This window comes from Rutilus rutilus (genome assembly GCF_951802725.1).
Source record: "Rutilus rutilus genome assembly, chromosome: 20".
Classification (NCBI taxonomy): domain Eukaryota; kingdom Metazoa; phylum Chordata; class Actinopteri; order Cypriniformes; family Leuciscidae; genus Rutilus; species Rutilus rutilus.
In genome coordinates this window covers 13398675-13415679 of record NC_140225.1, presented here as the reverse complement: position 1 = coordinate 13415679, position 17005 = coordinate 13398675, and the positions used below count along the sequence as shown (strand labels likewise).

The following is a 17005-nucleotide window of genomic DNA, read 5'->3' as shown; positions in this document are numbered from 1 at the left end:
ATGACTATAGTGTGAGATTAATTTGGATTTCATTCCAGGCCTTCGCCAAATAATAAATGACACAATTGTATTACGAATAACAAGGCAGGAACAAAGGCATAACAAACATGTTATGATGTTGCTTTACCAATTTTTATTTTTTTTATTTTTTTTTAATGCAAGAACTTGTCAAATTTAAGTTTAGCAAGAATACCGAACTCAAAAATACAGTAAAAACAATGTTGTGAAATATTACAATTTAATATTTTAAAATGTAACTTATTCCTGTGATTGCAAAGCTGAATTAAGAGTCAGTGTCACATCATTCTTCAGAAACCATTTTAATATGCTGATTTTATGTTAACATATTTCTTATCGATCTTGAAAATAGTTGAGCTGCCACGTCGTTCTATATAGATCAGTGTGAGCTGCTTAATATTTTTGTGGAAAATGTAAGGCATTATTCTTTAATGAATGGAAAGTTGAAAAGAGCAGCATTTATTTGAAATAGAAATATTTTTTAACAATGTAAACAGCTTTACTGTAACTTTTAATCAATTGAATGCATCATTGATGAATAGAAGAATTAATTTCAGTAAATTATATATATATATATATATATATATGCTTCTCATGAAGATGCATCTTTTAATTTCAGTTAGGGACAGAAATGGTGTATGTGGGTGTGTTAACTTACGACCCTATGGTTTGTATTTTGCTGCCTCTCTGTTGTTTTGTCAGTCTCTCACTGTGTCTGTCTAGGAACTCATCTGATGGATTCCTGCAGCATGATTGGAACGTCATCTGATTGGTTCCTGCACGATGATTGCTGCTCGATCCTGATTGGTGCAGCGTGTTTTAAAAAGACACATCATCACTTCCTCTAGAGAAAGGAAGGAGTGGGTTTTGTGTTTGAGCAGAGAGCTTGTTATTTGAGTGTAAAGAGTATTTGAGTGTCAAGAGTTATTGAGTGCTAAGAGTATTGAGACTGGGTAGTCTACCGTTTGTTTGTTTGATTTGAAAGCTGTTTGTACCTAAATATCTCATTGGCCCTGTTGGCACATTTGACCCCTTTGCCTGTTTACTGACACTGATTTGGACTGCCCTTTTCAGTTTGTTTGCCTGGTTGTACATATTGTAAATACTGATTTATTTTTGGGAAAGTAGGGAGTTTGACGCCAATCTTTTCTTTATTGTAAACTGTTTAATCTCTGTTTTTGGTTAGGGAGATAGGTTTACCGATTGTATTTTCATTTTCTTTTCTTTTGGGTTAAGGTTTAGGAAAGAGGTTTAAATTTAAGGTTGTTTTGTTTGTTATTTTGGCTTTGTCAGCTCCTAAATCATATGTCCCAAATTACAAAAATAAATAACTTTTGTTCTAATTCCTTGCACATCGTTGACTCTTTCATGTTGCCCCCTTTTTCCCTGGACGGGGCGTAACAGGGTGCCTCAAAAGAACCAATTCTTTATTGTTCACATTTCTTTATTATACAAGTCTAAATAATAGTTAATCTGCATGGACTAATTCTACACTGTTTGATCTCCTGAAAAGTCTTGTTTCCAGATGAACTCGGCAGAATATTTGGTGCCTTGGTCACAGCTGTCAGCACATGTGTAGATGGCCACTGTCCCCCAGTCTATGCTGGCATCTGTCCTATCCACTTTGAGGTGATTAAGTAACTGAGGCATGATCTGAAATAAACACACCGACAATTTAAACAGTGAAATGCGTTAATCTAACTGTATGACATGTAAGAGATACACCAAAGCATAGCTGTGTATTTTAAAACAAAAGTTTGGGTTTTTCACATCCTTCAGAAATAATTTCAATATGCTGAATATGGTGCTTAAGAAATATTTATTATTATCTATGTTCAAAACCATTTTGATGCTTAATATTTATCAGGATTCTTTGACGAATAGAAATTTTGAATAAATACATTATAAACAACTTTACCGTAATTTTTTATCAATTTAATGCATCCTTGCTGATTAAAATCTTACTGACCCTAAACTTTCAAATATTAGTGTATAAATGACAATGTGCTTTTTATATTTAACATGTATTTTACATTACCTGAAATTCAAAGAGACGTTTAGCACCACATGGACATTCTGGAACTTCCTCATCACGTGGCACATGGTCAGCTGACACCCACAGAGGAGATCCTCCTTTACAATACCGCAAAACCTTAAAAAATACATATACAATCACATAACCATTGAACCACATTAGCCATGGGTACCATTTGCTCTTATAACTGACCTGTTGTGGGTCATTAGCAATTCGCTTCTTGAACTTCTGAAACACTTTAGCGTCTTGTGTTTCATGAAACGCCATACTCTCTAGCTCACTGTCCTCCAAATCTGAGAGAGTAAATAAAAACTGAATCACAAATCCAAGACATAGAAATATCAAGCTGCTGAATCTGTTCTGAAAGGCATACCGTTATTTAAGCACGCCGTGCTCTCTTGATCCAAACTGTGGGATTCATGGTGTTCCTCATCTGTTGCTGGAAGCTCTTCCGGTTCGGTAACCAGCTCCCACTCAGGAAAGAGAAATGAATTAAGCTCCTCTGAAGTTTGAGAAGCTGTAGATCCAAATATGAAGACAACACAACATATATATTAAAGCTGCAATCATTAGAAATAATGTATAATTAAAGCATTCACTCACCCTCATTTGAACATTCTTTCTTGTGCCGGTGTTTCCAATCTATGGTCTGATGCTCTTTACTGCAGTATGTGACAGAGTGACATCGAGAGCAGGCTTTCTGTCCCAGACAGCCACACAGTCTGCACAATTTGAGCCCAGATTCCAGAACCTGATGTTCATCCACTGCGTGATCTGGCTTCTCATCAGAAGGTGGATCAAAAGGGTAAAAGTCATTTTTCCTTGGCAGTTGACATCTGAACACTGGAAATGGGGATAAAGCAGAATACTGTAATGTTAATGTTATACAGAGGCCTGCACGATTAAAACTAAACCACTTTTAAATAATATGAGGGATGATGCCCAAATTAATACCTCTTCAATTAAAATATAACACAAAGACAAAGGGTATACATCAGAAAGTTCTACTCAACATATTTCGACAGCTCATGAAGTACCTTTAAAACACTTGTTGTCATTTCTTGTATAGCAGGCTGGTGTCTTACAACAGAATACAAATAGTGTTCTGTGAAAGCATCGATCATGTTCCGTAACAGGCGCATACACCTGCAGAAGAAACACTGTTGGGAGTTTGCACTTCTCACACTGTAGCTCAGACACAGTTGGCAAATCCACCTGGCGTAACCACGCAGGTCTCCCTCCGACTTTACTTGGAAACTGGTCGCTAAGAAGTTGCCATGATTCTGCCTCCTCTAAGAAGCCCAACACGACTTCAAGGATTGCGTTAGACTCTTTTACTGGTTTTGCAGCCATCTGTCAAACTCTCATATAAAGCAAAAGGTTTCAGAGTCATGTGCGGGTGTCTGTTCATCTGAGACTGGGGCTCGGGTCAAACAAGATCTGCGACTAACGTTCCACACACAAATAAGTATGTTAGCCTGAGCAATACGCACATAATGTGGATGCAACCTACCATATGTGACTTTTATATCAGTTAGTATTATTAATAATTAAAATCCTGAACTAATATTCTCTATTAACTAGAGTTAAACGTCTTTATCTTGTTCTTGGGTAAACCGTTTTAGAGTTTGTCCAATAGATGGCGTCACAATTCAATTAAATTGTAGGCTAAACGCTTGCATAAATTGCAGTTACATAAAAAAAAAAAAAAAATAGAGACATATAGCCCATTCCACATATGTAAAAGCCATATGTATGTATGTATGTATGTGTATAGTAGTGAAAATACAATTACAGATATCAATAATTATAGTTTTTACTAGTTTAAATTCAATTGTTGATATCAAGAATTAGCATTTTAACTAGTGAAAATAGAAATGTAATTTTTACAGGTAAGAATATGGTAATGAGTTTATGAATATTAATGAGAATCGTATTTCCCATTTAGCGCCAGTATAGGCCTAGGCCAAAAATGGAGGAAGAACATCCAGTCAGAGAAACGCCTCCTTGTTTATTTATTTATTTATTAGTTTGTTTGTTTTTCAGATAATTTGTGTTCTCGTTTTTGTCTTCAAAACGAATTTTTTTGTTTTCTTCACACTTTGTTCTAATGCATCAAGAAAAATCGATTTTTTCCAGTGCATTTTTTACCTTTACAAATTCCTTTATAATATAAATAATGCTTTAAAGTGATGATGTGAATCACTTTGAAGTGATGCTTTTAAATATTAAATTAAAACCGCCATTAGGTGGCGGCAAGTCACTGTCTTTATGAGTGAGTCATCGAGTCATTCATTCATTCAGTAACGAAGCAAGTGGCTGTAATTATGAATGAATCATTGAAGCATTGACTCTCACGATTTGTTCAAAGCCGCAGATTCATTCACAAACACTCCTGTCTGCTGCTGTTCCGCTGTGGTTTTCATGGAGCTATTATTTTGTTGAAAAAAAATACTGACAATACTGTTTTTAAAATTAACATCACTTAATATTAATACCTTTCGTTTGTTGAACTGTTGTATAAAATCAATGTCACATTTGCAATCGTGTGGATATTCGATTAATGTGATCAACATTAAACACAGGAACTCACACAGGGTATGTTTTTGTATCGAAGAGAATTTAAATCTTAAATCGATCTCTATGCACAGTCTGTGTCTATATTTGTTCTTCATGCTAGTAAGTGCTAAATCCCCAACATGGGCTACATGGTCGAGAACGGCAGTAGGCTATAGCGCGATTTGCCACCGTCTCCGGCACGAACACCACCGTCTCCGGCACGGACACCACCTTCTCCGACATGGACACCGGCACGGACGTCACAGTCTCCTGAACGGACACTGGCACGGACTCCACTGTCTCCGGAACAGACACCACCGTCTCCGGCACGGACACCGGCACGGACACCATCGTCTCTGGCATGGACACTGGCACTGAACTGGCACGGACACCATCATCTCCGGCACGGACACGGACTCCACCGTCTCCGGAACAGACACCAATGTCTCCGGAATGGACACCAGCGTCTCCGGCACGGACTCCACCGTCTCCGGAACAGACACCAATGTCTCCGGAATGGACACCAGCGTCTCCGGCATGGACACCAACATCTCCGGCATGTCTCCGCCATCTCCGGCAAAGAAGAAACCGTCTCCAGCATGAACACCAACGTCTCCAGCACGGACACCACCGTCTCCGGCACAGACACCACCATCTCTGGAAAGGACACCACCGTCTCCGGAATGGACACCAAAGTCTCCGACACGTACACCACCGTCTCCGGAACGGACACCAAAGTCTCCGACACAGACACCAACGTCTCCGGCACGTACACCACCATCTTCAGCACAGACACCAACGTCTCCGGCATGGACATCACCGTCTCCGGAACGGACACCAACGTCTCTGGCACGTCTCCGCTGTCTCCGGCATGGACACCACCATCTTCGGCATGAACACCAACGTCTCCGGCACGGACACCACCGTTTCTAGAAAGGACACCACTGTCTCCGGAATGGACACCAAAGTCTCCAACACGGACACCACTGTCTCCGGAGCGGACACCAAAGTCTCCGACACAGACACCAACGTCTCCGGCACGTACACCACCATCTCTGGCACGGACACCAATGTCTCCGGCACAGACACCGGCACGGACACCACCGTCTCTGGCACGGACACCAGTGTCTCCGGAATGGACACCAATGTCTCCGGAACGGACACCACCGTCTTCGGAACGGACACCACATTCTCTCGAAAGGACACCACCGTCTCCGGCACAGACACCAATGTCTCCGGCACGGACACCACCGTATCCGGAATGGTCACCAACTTCTTTGGAACAGACACCGGCACGGACACCACCGTCTCCGGCACGGACACCAACGTCTCGAATTATGAAAATCGAATTATTGATATAAAATTAACATTGTTACTAGTAGCAATTCAATTGTTGATATCAAGAATAGACATTTCATTACCAACAATTGAATTCTTGATATAGAAAATAAAGGATTTACTAGTAAGAATTGTATTTCTGATATGTGACATTGGAATTTCGGCTAGTAAGAAATCAATTGGTGATATCAACAATTGAATTTGAATGGCAGCCTATTCTGACATTTCACTAGTGAACAGGGGTCAAAGTGGGCCGGAACGGTCCGGAACTGTGTTCCGGCACCTCAGATAAAACAAAACAAAAAACAGATTAATTAATATCAATGATAGCGTGATGGTAGGCTTTTGTTAAAAAAAAAAGTTGTGTGCACCGTCAAATTGCAGACAGCCTGGTGCTCCTTCTGAAGGAGTCCATCCGCATCAAATCAAAATGTAATGTGGACTGGTGTGGCTACAGTGCATAGGGCTGAATTTTTGTCCCAGTCCGCCCCTGACAGTTGCTGTTCTAGCCAGAGCAAGTGGATGTTGCAGTGTGCAGTGGAGTTAAAAGTCAAAGGTGAAGAAGGCTAATTTCAAATTTACATAATTGTGGTTGTGATTTATTTCTGAGTTGTCTTCAGCCATTTTTATGTTTGAATTTACATTGTGAAAAACAAGGTTATGTTCCATATTGTGGTGTTCAGCAATTTTAACAGTCATCATATCAGTGTAGATGTAGACGGACCAAAATAAAACCATTAAAATATCAAGTAAATAAGTATTGTGATACTTGTTGCCACAGTGACACACTTGTCCCAAAAAGTATTATTATACCACAATACTCAATATGTTGTGCCACGGTGAGTCATTTTTCCCTGTTGCACCTAGACAAAATTTTAGGGTTCCCCCACCAGCCGAATCCCACTTTAACCCCTCTCTCTCTCTCTATATATATATATATTCATTCCATAAAAATATATTTATTTCAATTAACGAAAACAATTTTGAGTAGTTTTAGTTATAACAAACTGATCCATAAACATTCAGTAGGCTATATCCATACAATGACAAGTCATCAAATATTTTATCTTAATATTTTAAGTTGTGAACTTGTGAGTCTGTACGGTCTGTACCTGTACAGTTTCCCTGTTAGGCTATTGATGTCACATAAATACATAAAGATTGCATCGCAAAGTGGCAAAAATATAATTTACTTGAATTATTCCTATTTAAAAGATGTATGATGGTGTCGATATCTATAGCCTATATTGCACATCCTCTTCTAGAAAAAAATAATAAACACTAATGTGTAAATGTTATTCATATTAGTCAAGCACAAATTTATAAGCACTTCGCCCATTTTTATTTTCAAGGACATTATCCCCTATAACAAATAAAAATGCTGACACGTGTATTCGCGCCGGTTCAGGTGAGTTTATCAGAAATGACAACAGGTCTGCTGAACTTCAGTTCACGCACGGATAATGCAGCTCACAGTGGATGATGTCATGGGCTCTGTCCCAAATCCTACTCATCTTCCTACCTCGGGTATAGGACCAAAAATGCTGCGCGCCCCTCAAAACACTGTCTAGTAAGGCGGCTGACTAGGCATCGAGACACAGCCACAGTATTTGGGTGTAAGGGAGTAAAGTGTTCAGATCAGTTTTAGAGAGGGCGGAGGATGGCTCGCCTCATGAGGGCATAACGTCAGTGCATGTGTGGGCTTCGTATTTATTTTTGCTTCGGAGTTTCTTTGTTTTACTTCCAGATAAAGCAAACACTTTTTGATTTGAAATGCAGCTTTTAGCGGACTTTTCCCCCCTCTAAAATAAATGGACACCGCGATGAAATCAGAGACTGGCGCTCCGGTCTCTCATTCACAAGCGAGATGAATCGCTGAAACTGGCGTTGAAACTCCTGGACGGTCAGTGTTTTCAGCGATGCCTCCGCAAGGAGGTGGAGAGTATAAGCCTGTCCCAGGTACGGTTGTGCCGCCGGTACCCCCGAGGAGATTCAGGGGCAAGGATTTGTCCTCCGCGGTGAAGAGCCGCTTCGGGTCTGCAGCGGCGGAGCGCAGGGTGAAGTGTGTGTTGGTTGGTGATGGTGCAGTGGGTAAAACTAGTCTCATTGTGAGCTATACCACCAATGGATATCCCACCGAGTATGTTCCAACAGCGTTTGACAACTTTGCAGGTAAATATCGCGCCAGCATTTAAAATCAAAACGTAAAATTAAATGTAAAAATTAAACCAAATGTAAAGCTTGAACTACTTTAACCACCTGCTAGAAAATGCAGTTTAAGCTAGTGCTGCTTTGGGTAGCTGGTTTCTAGTTGGTCGAAGATGGCCATTTCAAACTTGTCCAAACTGCTGGTCATTTGCTTGATAGGCCGTCTTCAGCTACCATCTGGTTATTCCAACTTAACAAGGCCAAACTGGTTTTTGGAACATGTCTAGCCAACCAACTAATAACCAGCTTGAACTATATATATTGTCATTAGCGTGGTGAGTTTTTCTAAGGCCAGCAAGTTCACCAACCCATTTCAATCTCATTTATCACAGTCCATGTGTCTTAATGTGCTCTGACTAAAATTGAATCTGTTCTCTTCTGCAGCGGTTGTAGCTGTGGACGGCAAGCCTGTGAAACTTCAGCTTTGTGACACAGCCGGTCAGGTCAGTCTATTAAGCCCACTCAGCACCACCAGACCCAAACAAACCACCTCACAAACACATTCAAGGCAGTGCAACTTCATCATGTCCCTGTATAAGGATGACATATTGTTTGCACAAACACACGCTGGACGAAGCCCTCCTCTCTTAACTGTAAACAGACTTGTGAGTCATGTCCTAATTAGTCATATGGTTGCCTATCTGTTAGATAAGAAAGAAAGTGATTCAGTGTTGTTTTGCTTCTTAATGATAAGAATTTCTGGTAAAGTTCAGCTGAAGTTTGCAGTCCAGGCATCATACGGAAGTATATGCTTCATCCTATGGGAACACACTATTATAGGTCAGTCAGTGTCTCTCCCTTTGTTGGAGGGGGAAACCAGCTCTAGGATCACAAATGGGAAGCAGTCTAATTGTGATGAATTGGGCTTGATCCAAGGAAAAGGGAGACCTACTTTCAGCCGGGGTACAGCTGGGGCTAGTCACTGGAAATGTGAGATCAGTGTGTTTTCGATGAGTTTAGCAAGCTAAGGGGAGACAGTGAAGGGAGGCAAGCCAAGAGAGATTTGGATCAGTCCTGTTTAGGTCAGTGGAAATGGAGGAAGAAAGAGAAGGAGAGAGACACACAGAAAGACTTGAGAGTATTATATAGTGCATGCTAAAACACTGGTAATAACACTGGTAAATAAAATTTTAAGCAAATCTCAAATGGAATATTTTTTCTTCATACTTTATAATATAATGTTGTGATAAATTAATTTGTAATATATAAAATAGTTGGTTATTTTATTTTTTCTTTATTTATAAAAAATAATATCGAAATTTAATATCAGCCATTTATTTCTATCAGACAGAATTTTTCATTTCATTAACCAGAAGCAAACATATTTGCATATAAATTATATAAAATATACTGTAGGATAGGATTGTTTCTCATATGTTAGAAAGTGTCCAGTTGACTAATATAAGAAAGCACCAAATCAGCATATTAAAATTATTTCTGAAGGATCATTTGACACTGAAGACTGGAGTAATGGCTGCTGAAAATTCAGTTAACAGTTATTTGAAATTGTAATATTTCACAATATTACTGTTTTACTGTATTTTTGACCAAATAAATGGAAAGCATAATATACTTATTTCAAAAACACTAAACTTTTGAACGGTAGTGTATGATATTTCAAATGTTTGTTTACAATAAACAAACAGAAAGAAAAATTCAAGAAAATAATACATATACAACAACTTACTGACAACTGACAAGATGTTTAATGGTAAATCATAACTTCATTACTAAATGTAAATGTAGATGTGCATTTTTGAGGAATCCAGCACATAAACTGTTTCATTAACAGAAAAAAAACAAATGCAAGTCCTTTATGTAAGAAAATATATTATGTAAAACAGAGCGAACAGAACAAAAACCTTGGGGCCAGTCACATTTCACATTTAACTACTTTTAACAATCCAAAACAATAACAAATGTTAGTTTGTCCTGGACGTTTATCGCAACTGAATCTTTCTTTGCTCTGGGCAGGATGAGTTTGACAAGCTCCGGCCGCTGTGCTACACCAATGCTGACGTCTTCCTGCTCTGCTTCAGTGTGGTAAGTCCCTCCTCTTTCCAGAATGTGAGGGAGAAGTGGGTGCCTGAGATCCGCCGGCACTGCCCGAGGGCACCGATACTGTTGGTCGGCACTCAGGCTGACCTCCGGCAAGACGTCAAAGTGCTCATCCAGCTGGCCCAGTACAAGGAGAAGCCGGTCGACCCCCAGGAGGCCTGTGTGTGCGCTGAGGAAGTGCAGGCCGTCTCGTACATGGAGTGTTCGGCGCTCACCCAGAAGAACCTAAAGGAGGTGTTTGACATGGCTATAGTGGCCAGCATCCAATACTCTGACAGCCAGCAGCAGAAAAGGCTGAAGAAGCGGACGCCTGATAAAATGAGGATGCTCTCCGAGTCATGGTGGAAGAAATACTGCTGTTTGGCGTAGACACGAACATATGAATGTACTGTCGATATTGATTCGGTTAGACTTTTATGGATGAAATGGACACCGATTCATCTGCTTCATGAGACTGTGTTAGTTAGTGGGTTAACTGGAGCGCAGGTGGCCTTGAAATGAATGGGACCGTTTAGAAAAGATCGGCAAGCTTTTATCATAAAATGGAAAGATTTTAGAAACTAGTTGTCAGCTAAATTTTAGGATCTGCTCTCCATTTGGAAAGTCCCAGGTTAACCTCAAATGCCCATGTGAACAATTCAGAGCAAGAGTCATCTGTCTTTCTTTACCTTATCTCTTGTTGAAGAGGTTTCAAGTGGACTTAAGGGCTTTTTTTCTATCAGATTTAGATCTAGTTTAGACTGCCAGATTTTCCTTTTTCATTCAGGCACTGTGAAAAGCACCCTATTGGTCGGTCTCAGCAAAAACACAGCATTTTATTGTTGTTCTAACACTTCTTCTACTTACATGAACAGGATTACTTGCCTTTGTTATCCGGGATCCAGAACGGGTTCAGTCTGAGACGCTCAAGTGCTTCGTCGTGTACCTGTCAAAGCATTGAGTGTAATGTAGAGTACAAGCAGATGTTTGGACACACTATCAACTTGACATCACTGACATTTACCTTGTTGTCCAGTGAGGGTGAATGATTGTCCATTTCAGAGACAGCAGGACGCTGGCACATCTCTCCAGGCTGTCTTGTTTACATTTGGAGTTAAGTCCTGACTCAAACACGCTGTGAGGTCAGGGTCTTTGAGTGTAAGCAAGTAGACTTAGTTGGCCTGGTGGATTATATATCTGGTCATTGAACCTGGAGCTTCATCAAAAACAGTGTTTTGAGTGAAGCTTTTCAGTGCTGTCGGGAGGATTTTGAGTGGCTCAGACATTCTTGAGTATTTATTAGAATATACACTAGTTTGAACATTCAAAAGTTTGGGTTCGGGACAATTTTTTTTATGTTTCTTATACTCACAGAGTCTGCAATTATTTGATCAAAAACACAGTAAAAAAATATAGTGTGAAATATTATTACAAATTAAATAACTGTTTTCTATTTTAAGATATTTTAAAATATAATTTATTCTTGTGATGGCAAAGCTAAATTGTTAAGCTCCTTGAGAAATCATTCTAACATGCTAATTCTGTGCTCAAGAAACATTTCTTATTATCAACATTGAAAACAGTTGTGCTGCTTAATATGGAAACTGTGAGACTTTAATAAAATTAAAATTAAAAATGAAAATGAAAATAAATGTATTTGAAATAGAAATCCTTTGAAGCATTATAAATGTCTTTACTGTCACTTTTGATAAATTTTATGCATCTTTGCTGAATAAATGTATTCATTTAAAAAAGGTCTTACTAACCAAACTTTTGAATGGTGGTGTATGGTTATATTAGTGGGGCCAAAGTTTTTAACCAGAAATAATGGTTGAAATTGATTTCAAGTTTCCGTTTAAGCCAATAAAATATTTGTGCCTGAAATTCCTAATTAGGTTTTTCATGCCTTTGCAATTTATGGCACTTTATAAAGGTGAAATGTGTCATTTCTGCCCCACTTGCAGTCTTTTTGTTTAAGTTGGACATCATAACAGCACAAACAATGGTGTAAGTTTGAGGGCTGGACTATCTGTATGCACAACTAATAGAAAATTGTTGTGTTTTCAATTCTGTTCTTTCAAAAATTATTTTAAAATTATGTAATTACACTGTAACCCTCCCAAATCAAAAATTTCAAGTGACCGATAACATCTAAATTTTTCAATTGGCCAAAGGGAAATTCTGTAAATTATAAAATTAAATTTACAGATTTTCACTTGGGCCAATTGAAATTTACAGAATTTCACTTGGGCCAATTGAAAAATTTAGATGTTATCGGTCACTTGAAATTTTTGATTTGGGAGGGTTAGAATTTTTTTACAGTGTATTAATTCAGTTTGATTCAATTATTTCACAAATTGGGGACATTAGTGGCGCAGACATGACACGCTTCACCTTTAACCTAAATATTTTCACAGAAAATCTTTAAAAAAACAATTCTTCCATAATTGCATGAATGCATTTGGCAGGCACTTTTATCCAAAGCAACTTACATTGCCTTTAAGGTTTAAGCTACTAGTTGTGTATTTGTCGCCCCTAAACCATGATGTCAGCCACGTCATGCTTTGATAAGCATTGCAGTCTTATAATTCTATATAAAATACGTGGAATGTTGTTCCAGGTCAAACTGCACTTTTTATCAGGCTTCCACGTCGAACGAACTGGAAAAGTCGCCTGCTGCTATGCGACATGAATGAGTATTAAGCTGAATGACACAGTAAGGAAAAGTTAATGTTTCACTACATAAGCTGGGTTAGGAGAGGAAGAATCACTAATGTCATTAGTGGCAAACATTTTTCTTTCATGAGCACAGAATGAACCAAGAATGAAATCAAGATGAGTTTTATGCTTGCCGCTTATACTGTTAGTTTGTGCCAGAATGTGGCGAGGAGTTGAAAAATAAGTGAATGGCTCTCAGCAAGTGATTAAAGTGCTGTAAACCGCAAGTGTTAAAGGTGGCATAGTGAGAGATGAACCCCAAACCAAACAATCATATTGATTTTAAAGGGATAGTTGCACAAAACTGAAAGTTCTCTCATCATTTACTCGTCCTCATGTTGTGTTCAAACCTGCATGATTTTTTTTTGTCCATACAGTGAGAGTCATGGTGTAAAACCGTGTTGTTTTAGACTCTAATGACTTTCATTCTGTGATCAAAAACAGTTGTATACAATATATTTTTGTGTTGCACAGATAAAAGAAAGCCATACACACTTGGAACGACATCAGGGTGAGAAGATGGTGAGAGACTTGACTTCTGGATGAACTATCTCTTTAAGCATGCTCAAAAAAACAAGAGATATTTAAAAGATATTGTAATCATAATCATATATCAAGAAGTATTTTGGTGGCATTCCTTATATTGTGAATCTTAGAATTGCATGTGTTTCAAACAACAGGCCTTAAGTTCAGACTGACCAAAGCATAGAGCGCTACAGTGCTTTCACAGGGCAGCATCAATTACTGAGAGGTTTTTGACAAGTTGCCAAACTATCACTTCGGACACGCAGTGTTTGTTCACTGCTTTGATTTGCACGCGAGTTGCATTGCAGTGTTGTATATTTACTGTGTGAGTGAGCTCATAGCTGCGGCGTCCCACCAGACGGAACTGTTCAAGATCTGGTGGTCGTTCAGACAAAGCCGACATGCAATAACAGAGACCTCCCTGTAGATTGTTATCTTTCTCAGAATAAATATACTTTTTGTCTACTTATTGTCTGTGTGCATCTTCTTTCATTTTCTTGGGATATGTTATGAAAAGCTATCAGTGAAGGGGATAATTTCATAATCTCTTTGCTTTTTATAGTTAATAACTGGTAAACACTGTCTTGCCTGCAGGAATAATGAGGCTTAATAGTGTCTGTTCAGTGCAGGTTGTGTACAGTTCACTGTCTGGGGTTCTATGTTGTCTTATCGCAATTGAGAAAATTCAGCTATTTTCCAATATTTTCTTTTCATAAATGCTTAAATTATACTATTGTAGGGTTATAGCTTAAATGTTACATTTTCCAGTGTGACTTATCTTATAATGTGAGTGAGTATATCTCAAATTATGACTTTATATCTCACAATGTGACTTCATCTCACATTGTAACTTTTTATCTCGCAGTGTGAATTTAAATCTCGTAATGCGACTTTATTTCTCAAAATCTTACTATTTCTCCCAATTGCGACTATATCTCAAAAAATGTACTTTAGATCTCACAATGTAACTTTTTATCTCACAGTGTGACTTTAAATCGTGACTATCTCTAATATGACTATATTTCACAACTATGTATCAAAATATGATTATCACAATTGTGGCAATGTATCAAAATATGACTATATCTCACAATTGCAACTTTATTTTTCATAGCTGACTATATATTGCAATGTGACTTTATATCTCAAAATATGTCTATATCTCACAATTGCAACTATGAATCAAAATATTACTTTATATCTCAAAATTGCAGCTTTGTTTCTCATAGCTGACTATATCTTGCAATGTGACCTTGTATCTCAAAATATGACTATATTTCACAATTGCGACTATGTATCAAAATATGATTATCACAATTGTGGCAATGTATCAAAATATGACTATATCTCACAATTGCAACTTTATTTTTCATAGCTGACTTTAGATTTGCAATGTGACTTTATATCTCAAAATATGTCTATATCTCACAATTGCAACTATGAATCAAAATATTACTTTATATCTCAAAATTGCAGCTTTGTTTCTCATAGCTGACTATATCTTGCAATGTGACCTTGTATCTGAAAATGTGACTATATCTCACAATTGTGACCTTGCGTATCTTGCAACGGCAGCTTTCTTTCTCAAAACTGTGACTTTATGGTTAAAAATGTGTCTTTAAACCTCAAAATATGATTTTATATACGTTGCAATGGCAACTTTCTCATAACTGTGACTTTATATCTCGTAATGTGATTTTAGATCTCAAAATGTGATATTTTATCGCAATTGGCAACTTTGTTTCTTGTACCAGTGACTATATATCATGCAGTGTAACTTTTATCTCAAAATGTGATTTTATATTTAAATGCTTAAGCTATAGTCACTTAAGGAAATAAGGAAATCATGGAGATCCTACTGTATACCTCATGTAAACAGACTAGACTTTAGCTGCAGGTGTTGAAATGATTAATAAAAGCAGGAAAGTCAGTTTGGTTGCTTTATTGCCAAGGGTTTGTTTTATCTGGCTTTTAATCACATTTCCACAAGTACTCAAAACAATTAAAGTGGCGTCTGGGTTCATTAGCTCCATTGAGCTGCTTTCTTAAACAGCTGACATGCTCTCTCTGAGCTCTAGACGCCTTAACTGCTAACAATGACATATTTGGGCCGCTTTCTTCCAGTTGCTTCATATTGCATGTTTCTGTATGGCAGATGAACAAAGAAAAATGTCAATTTGCAGCCCTCTCGACCAAAAGATCTCATGCTACAAATAGCTTTTAACATTTGGGCCAGAATGAATCAAACATGACAGTTATGCTGATTAATTTTGATAGTTTCCTCTGGAGCTCCAGAGAAGGAGTTTCATACACAGGGATCTGGAACGCAGAGTCCGTTGATGGACGGTTATCAAAATTCTGACAACACTATGATGGAACATTTGACTTCATCACAGCTGTGGTGATAGAAGTGAAATGATATGAATTGTAGAAAGAAAAGCTACGTATTCATCATACGATGTTCATATGAAGCTCTTGATCGGTTTTGCTTTGATAATATGTTTACTGCTGGTCACCGGCATACAAGTATGTTCTGTTTTGGATGCTGGTATTCATTTTGGTTTTCCCAGCAACTAAGCTTCTTAACTAAATTATTCAGCTGTTAATCAGCAGTTTTGTTGACCATCAAAAACTGGAATGGGAAATTCAAGCTGGTCCAAACATGGGGAAACCTGTTTCTGCCTCAGAATAAAAAAGAAAAATCTTGTGACTTTCTCTCGCAATTGTCACTTTATATCTCGAAATATGACTTTACATCCTGCAACATGTTTTTATATATCACAATTGTGAATATGTCTCGCAAAGTGATTATATCTCAAAACTGTTACTGCATAATGTTACAACTTTTGGTAACACTTTCCATTTGTTAAAGGGTTAGTTCACCCAAAAATGAAAATTCTGTCTGTAATTACTCACCCTCATGTTGTTCCAACCCCGTAAGACCTTCGTTCATCTTTGGAACACAAATTAAGATATTTTTGATTAAATCTGAGAGCTGGATCACTCCTCCATAGGCTTCTAAGGTACTGAAACTTGCCCAGAAAAGTTATTAAAGACATCGTTAATATAGTCCAAGTGACTACAGTGGCTCAATCTTAAGTTTATCAAGCGACGAGAATACTTTTTGTGCGCAAAAAAACAACAAAAATAACGGCTTCATTCCACTATTCATTTCCTTCTCTCTGGGCCTCGAGTGAGTTCACGTTGTGTTTTAGCGCAGCGCATCTGTGTTGCACGTCACCACGTAGGCTCACTATTGGCCGACGTTGGTCATGTGTGTGATGCGTGTGACGTACAACACAGACGCGCTGCGCTAAAACACTACGTGAACTAACTCGAGGCACAGAGAGAAGGAAATGAATAGTGGAATAAAGTCGTTATTTTTGTTGTTTTTTTGCGCACAAAAAGTATTCTCGTCGCTTGATAAACTTAAATGAGAACTCCGGTCAATTTTAACATTGAGCTCATTTTTTTGTACATTTGGAGTGCTGTCAGTACCGAGAACAACGACAAAAATCGGTGTTGCCTACACCGTGTTATCCTCTTTTTAAAATTTGCACCCTGTTG

At 38.2% G+C, this 17005-nt stretch overlaps 2 protein-coding genes across 2 annotated transcripts; one reads left to right on the top strand and one right to left on the bottom strand.

Moving 5' to 3' along the window:
• Positions 1–1136: 1136 nt before the first annotated feature.
• On the bottom strand, positions 1137–3494 carry pdcd2 (programmed cell death 2). Its single transcript, XM_084390620.1, has 6 exons — positions 3091–3494; positions 2657–2896; positions 2427–2570; positions 2246–2346; positions 2057–2170; positions 1137–1671 (listed from the first exon to the last, which is right to left on the bottom strand). Exons 1-6 carry the CDS (start codon positions 3404–3406, stop codon positions 1507–1509), a joined length of 1080 nt encoding a protein of 359 aa, XP_084246746.1. The 5' UTR covers positions 3407–3494; the 3' UTR covers positions 1137–1506.
• Positions 3495–7590: 4096 nt separating this feature from the next.
• On the top strand, positions 7591–13903 carry rhoua (ras homolog family member Ua). Its single transcript, XM_084392083.1, has 4 exons — positions 7591–8122; positions 8543–8601; positions 10133–12305; positions 12518–13903. The coding sequence occupies exons 1-3, from the start codon at positions 7870–7872 to the stop codon at positions 10583–10585; spliced, it is 765 nt and encodes a 254-aa protein (XP_084248209.1). The 5' UTR covers positions 7591–7869; the 3' UTR covers positions 10586–12305; positions 12518–13903.
• The last annotated feature ends 3102 nt before the right edge of the window (positions 13904–17005 follow it).

Bases quoted from the DNA above. Each gene is read 5' to 3' on its own strand.
- pdcd2 (XM_084390620.1), bottom strand. From the start codon at position 3,406: ATGGCTGCAAAACCAGTAAAAGAGTCTAACGCAATCCTTGAAGTCGTG. The intron at 2,897-3,090 runs GTACTTCATGAG...CCCCATTTCCAG, and splicing joins TGACAACAAGTGTTTTAAAG to TGTTCAGATGTCAACTGCCA. The intron at 1,672-2,056 runs GTAATGTAAAAT...TGTTTATTTCAG, and splicing joins AACGTCTCTTTGAATTTCAG to ATCATGCCTCAGTTACTTAA.
- rhoua (XM_084392083.1), top strand. From the start codon at position 7,870: ATGCCTCCGCAAGGAGGTGGAGAGTATAAGCCTGTCCCAGGTACGGTT. The intron at 8,123-8,542 runs GTAAATATCGCG...TCTCTTCTGCAG, and splicing joins AGCGTTTGACAACTTTGCAG to CGGTTGTAGCTGTGGACGGC. The intron at 8,602-10,132 runs GTCAGTCTATTA...TGCTCTGGGCAG, and splicing joins TTTGTGACACAGCCGGTCAG to GATGAGTTTGACAAGCTCCG.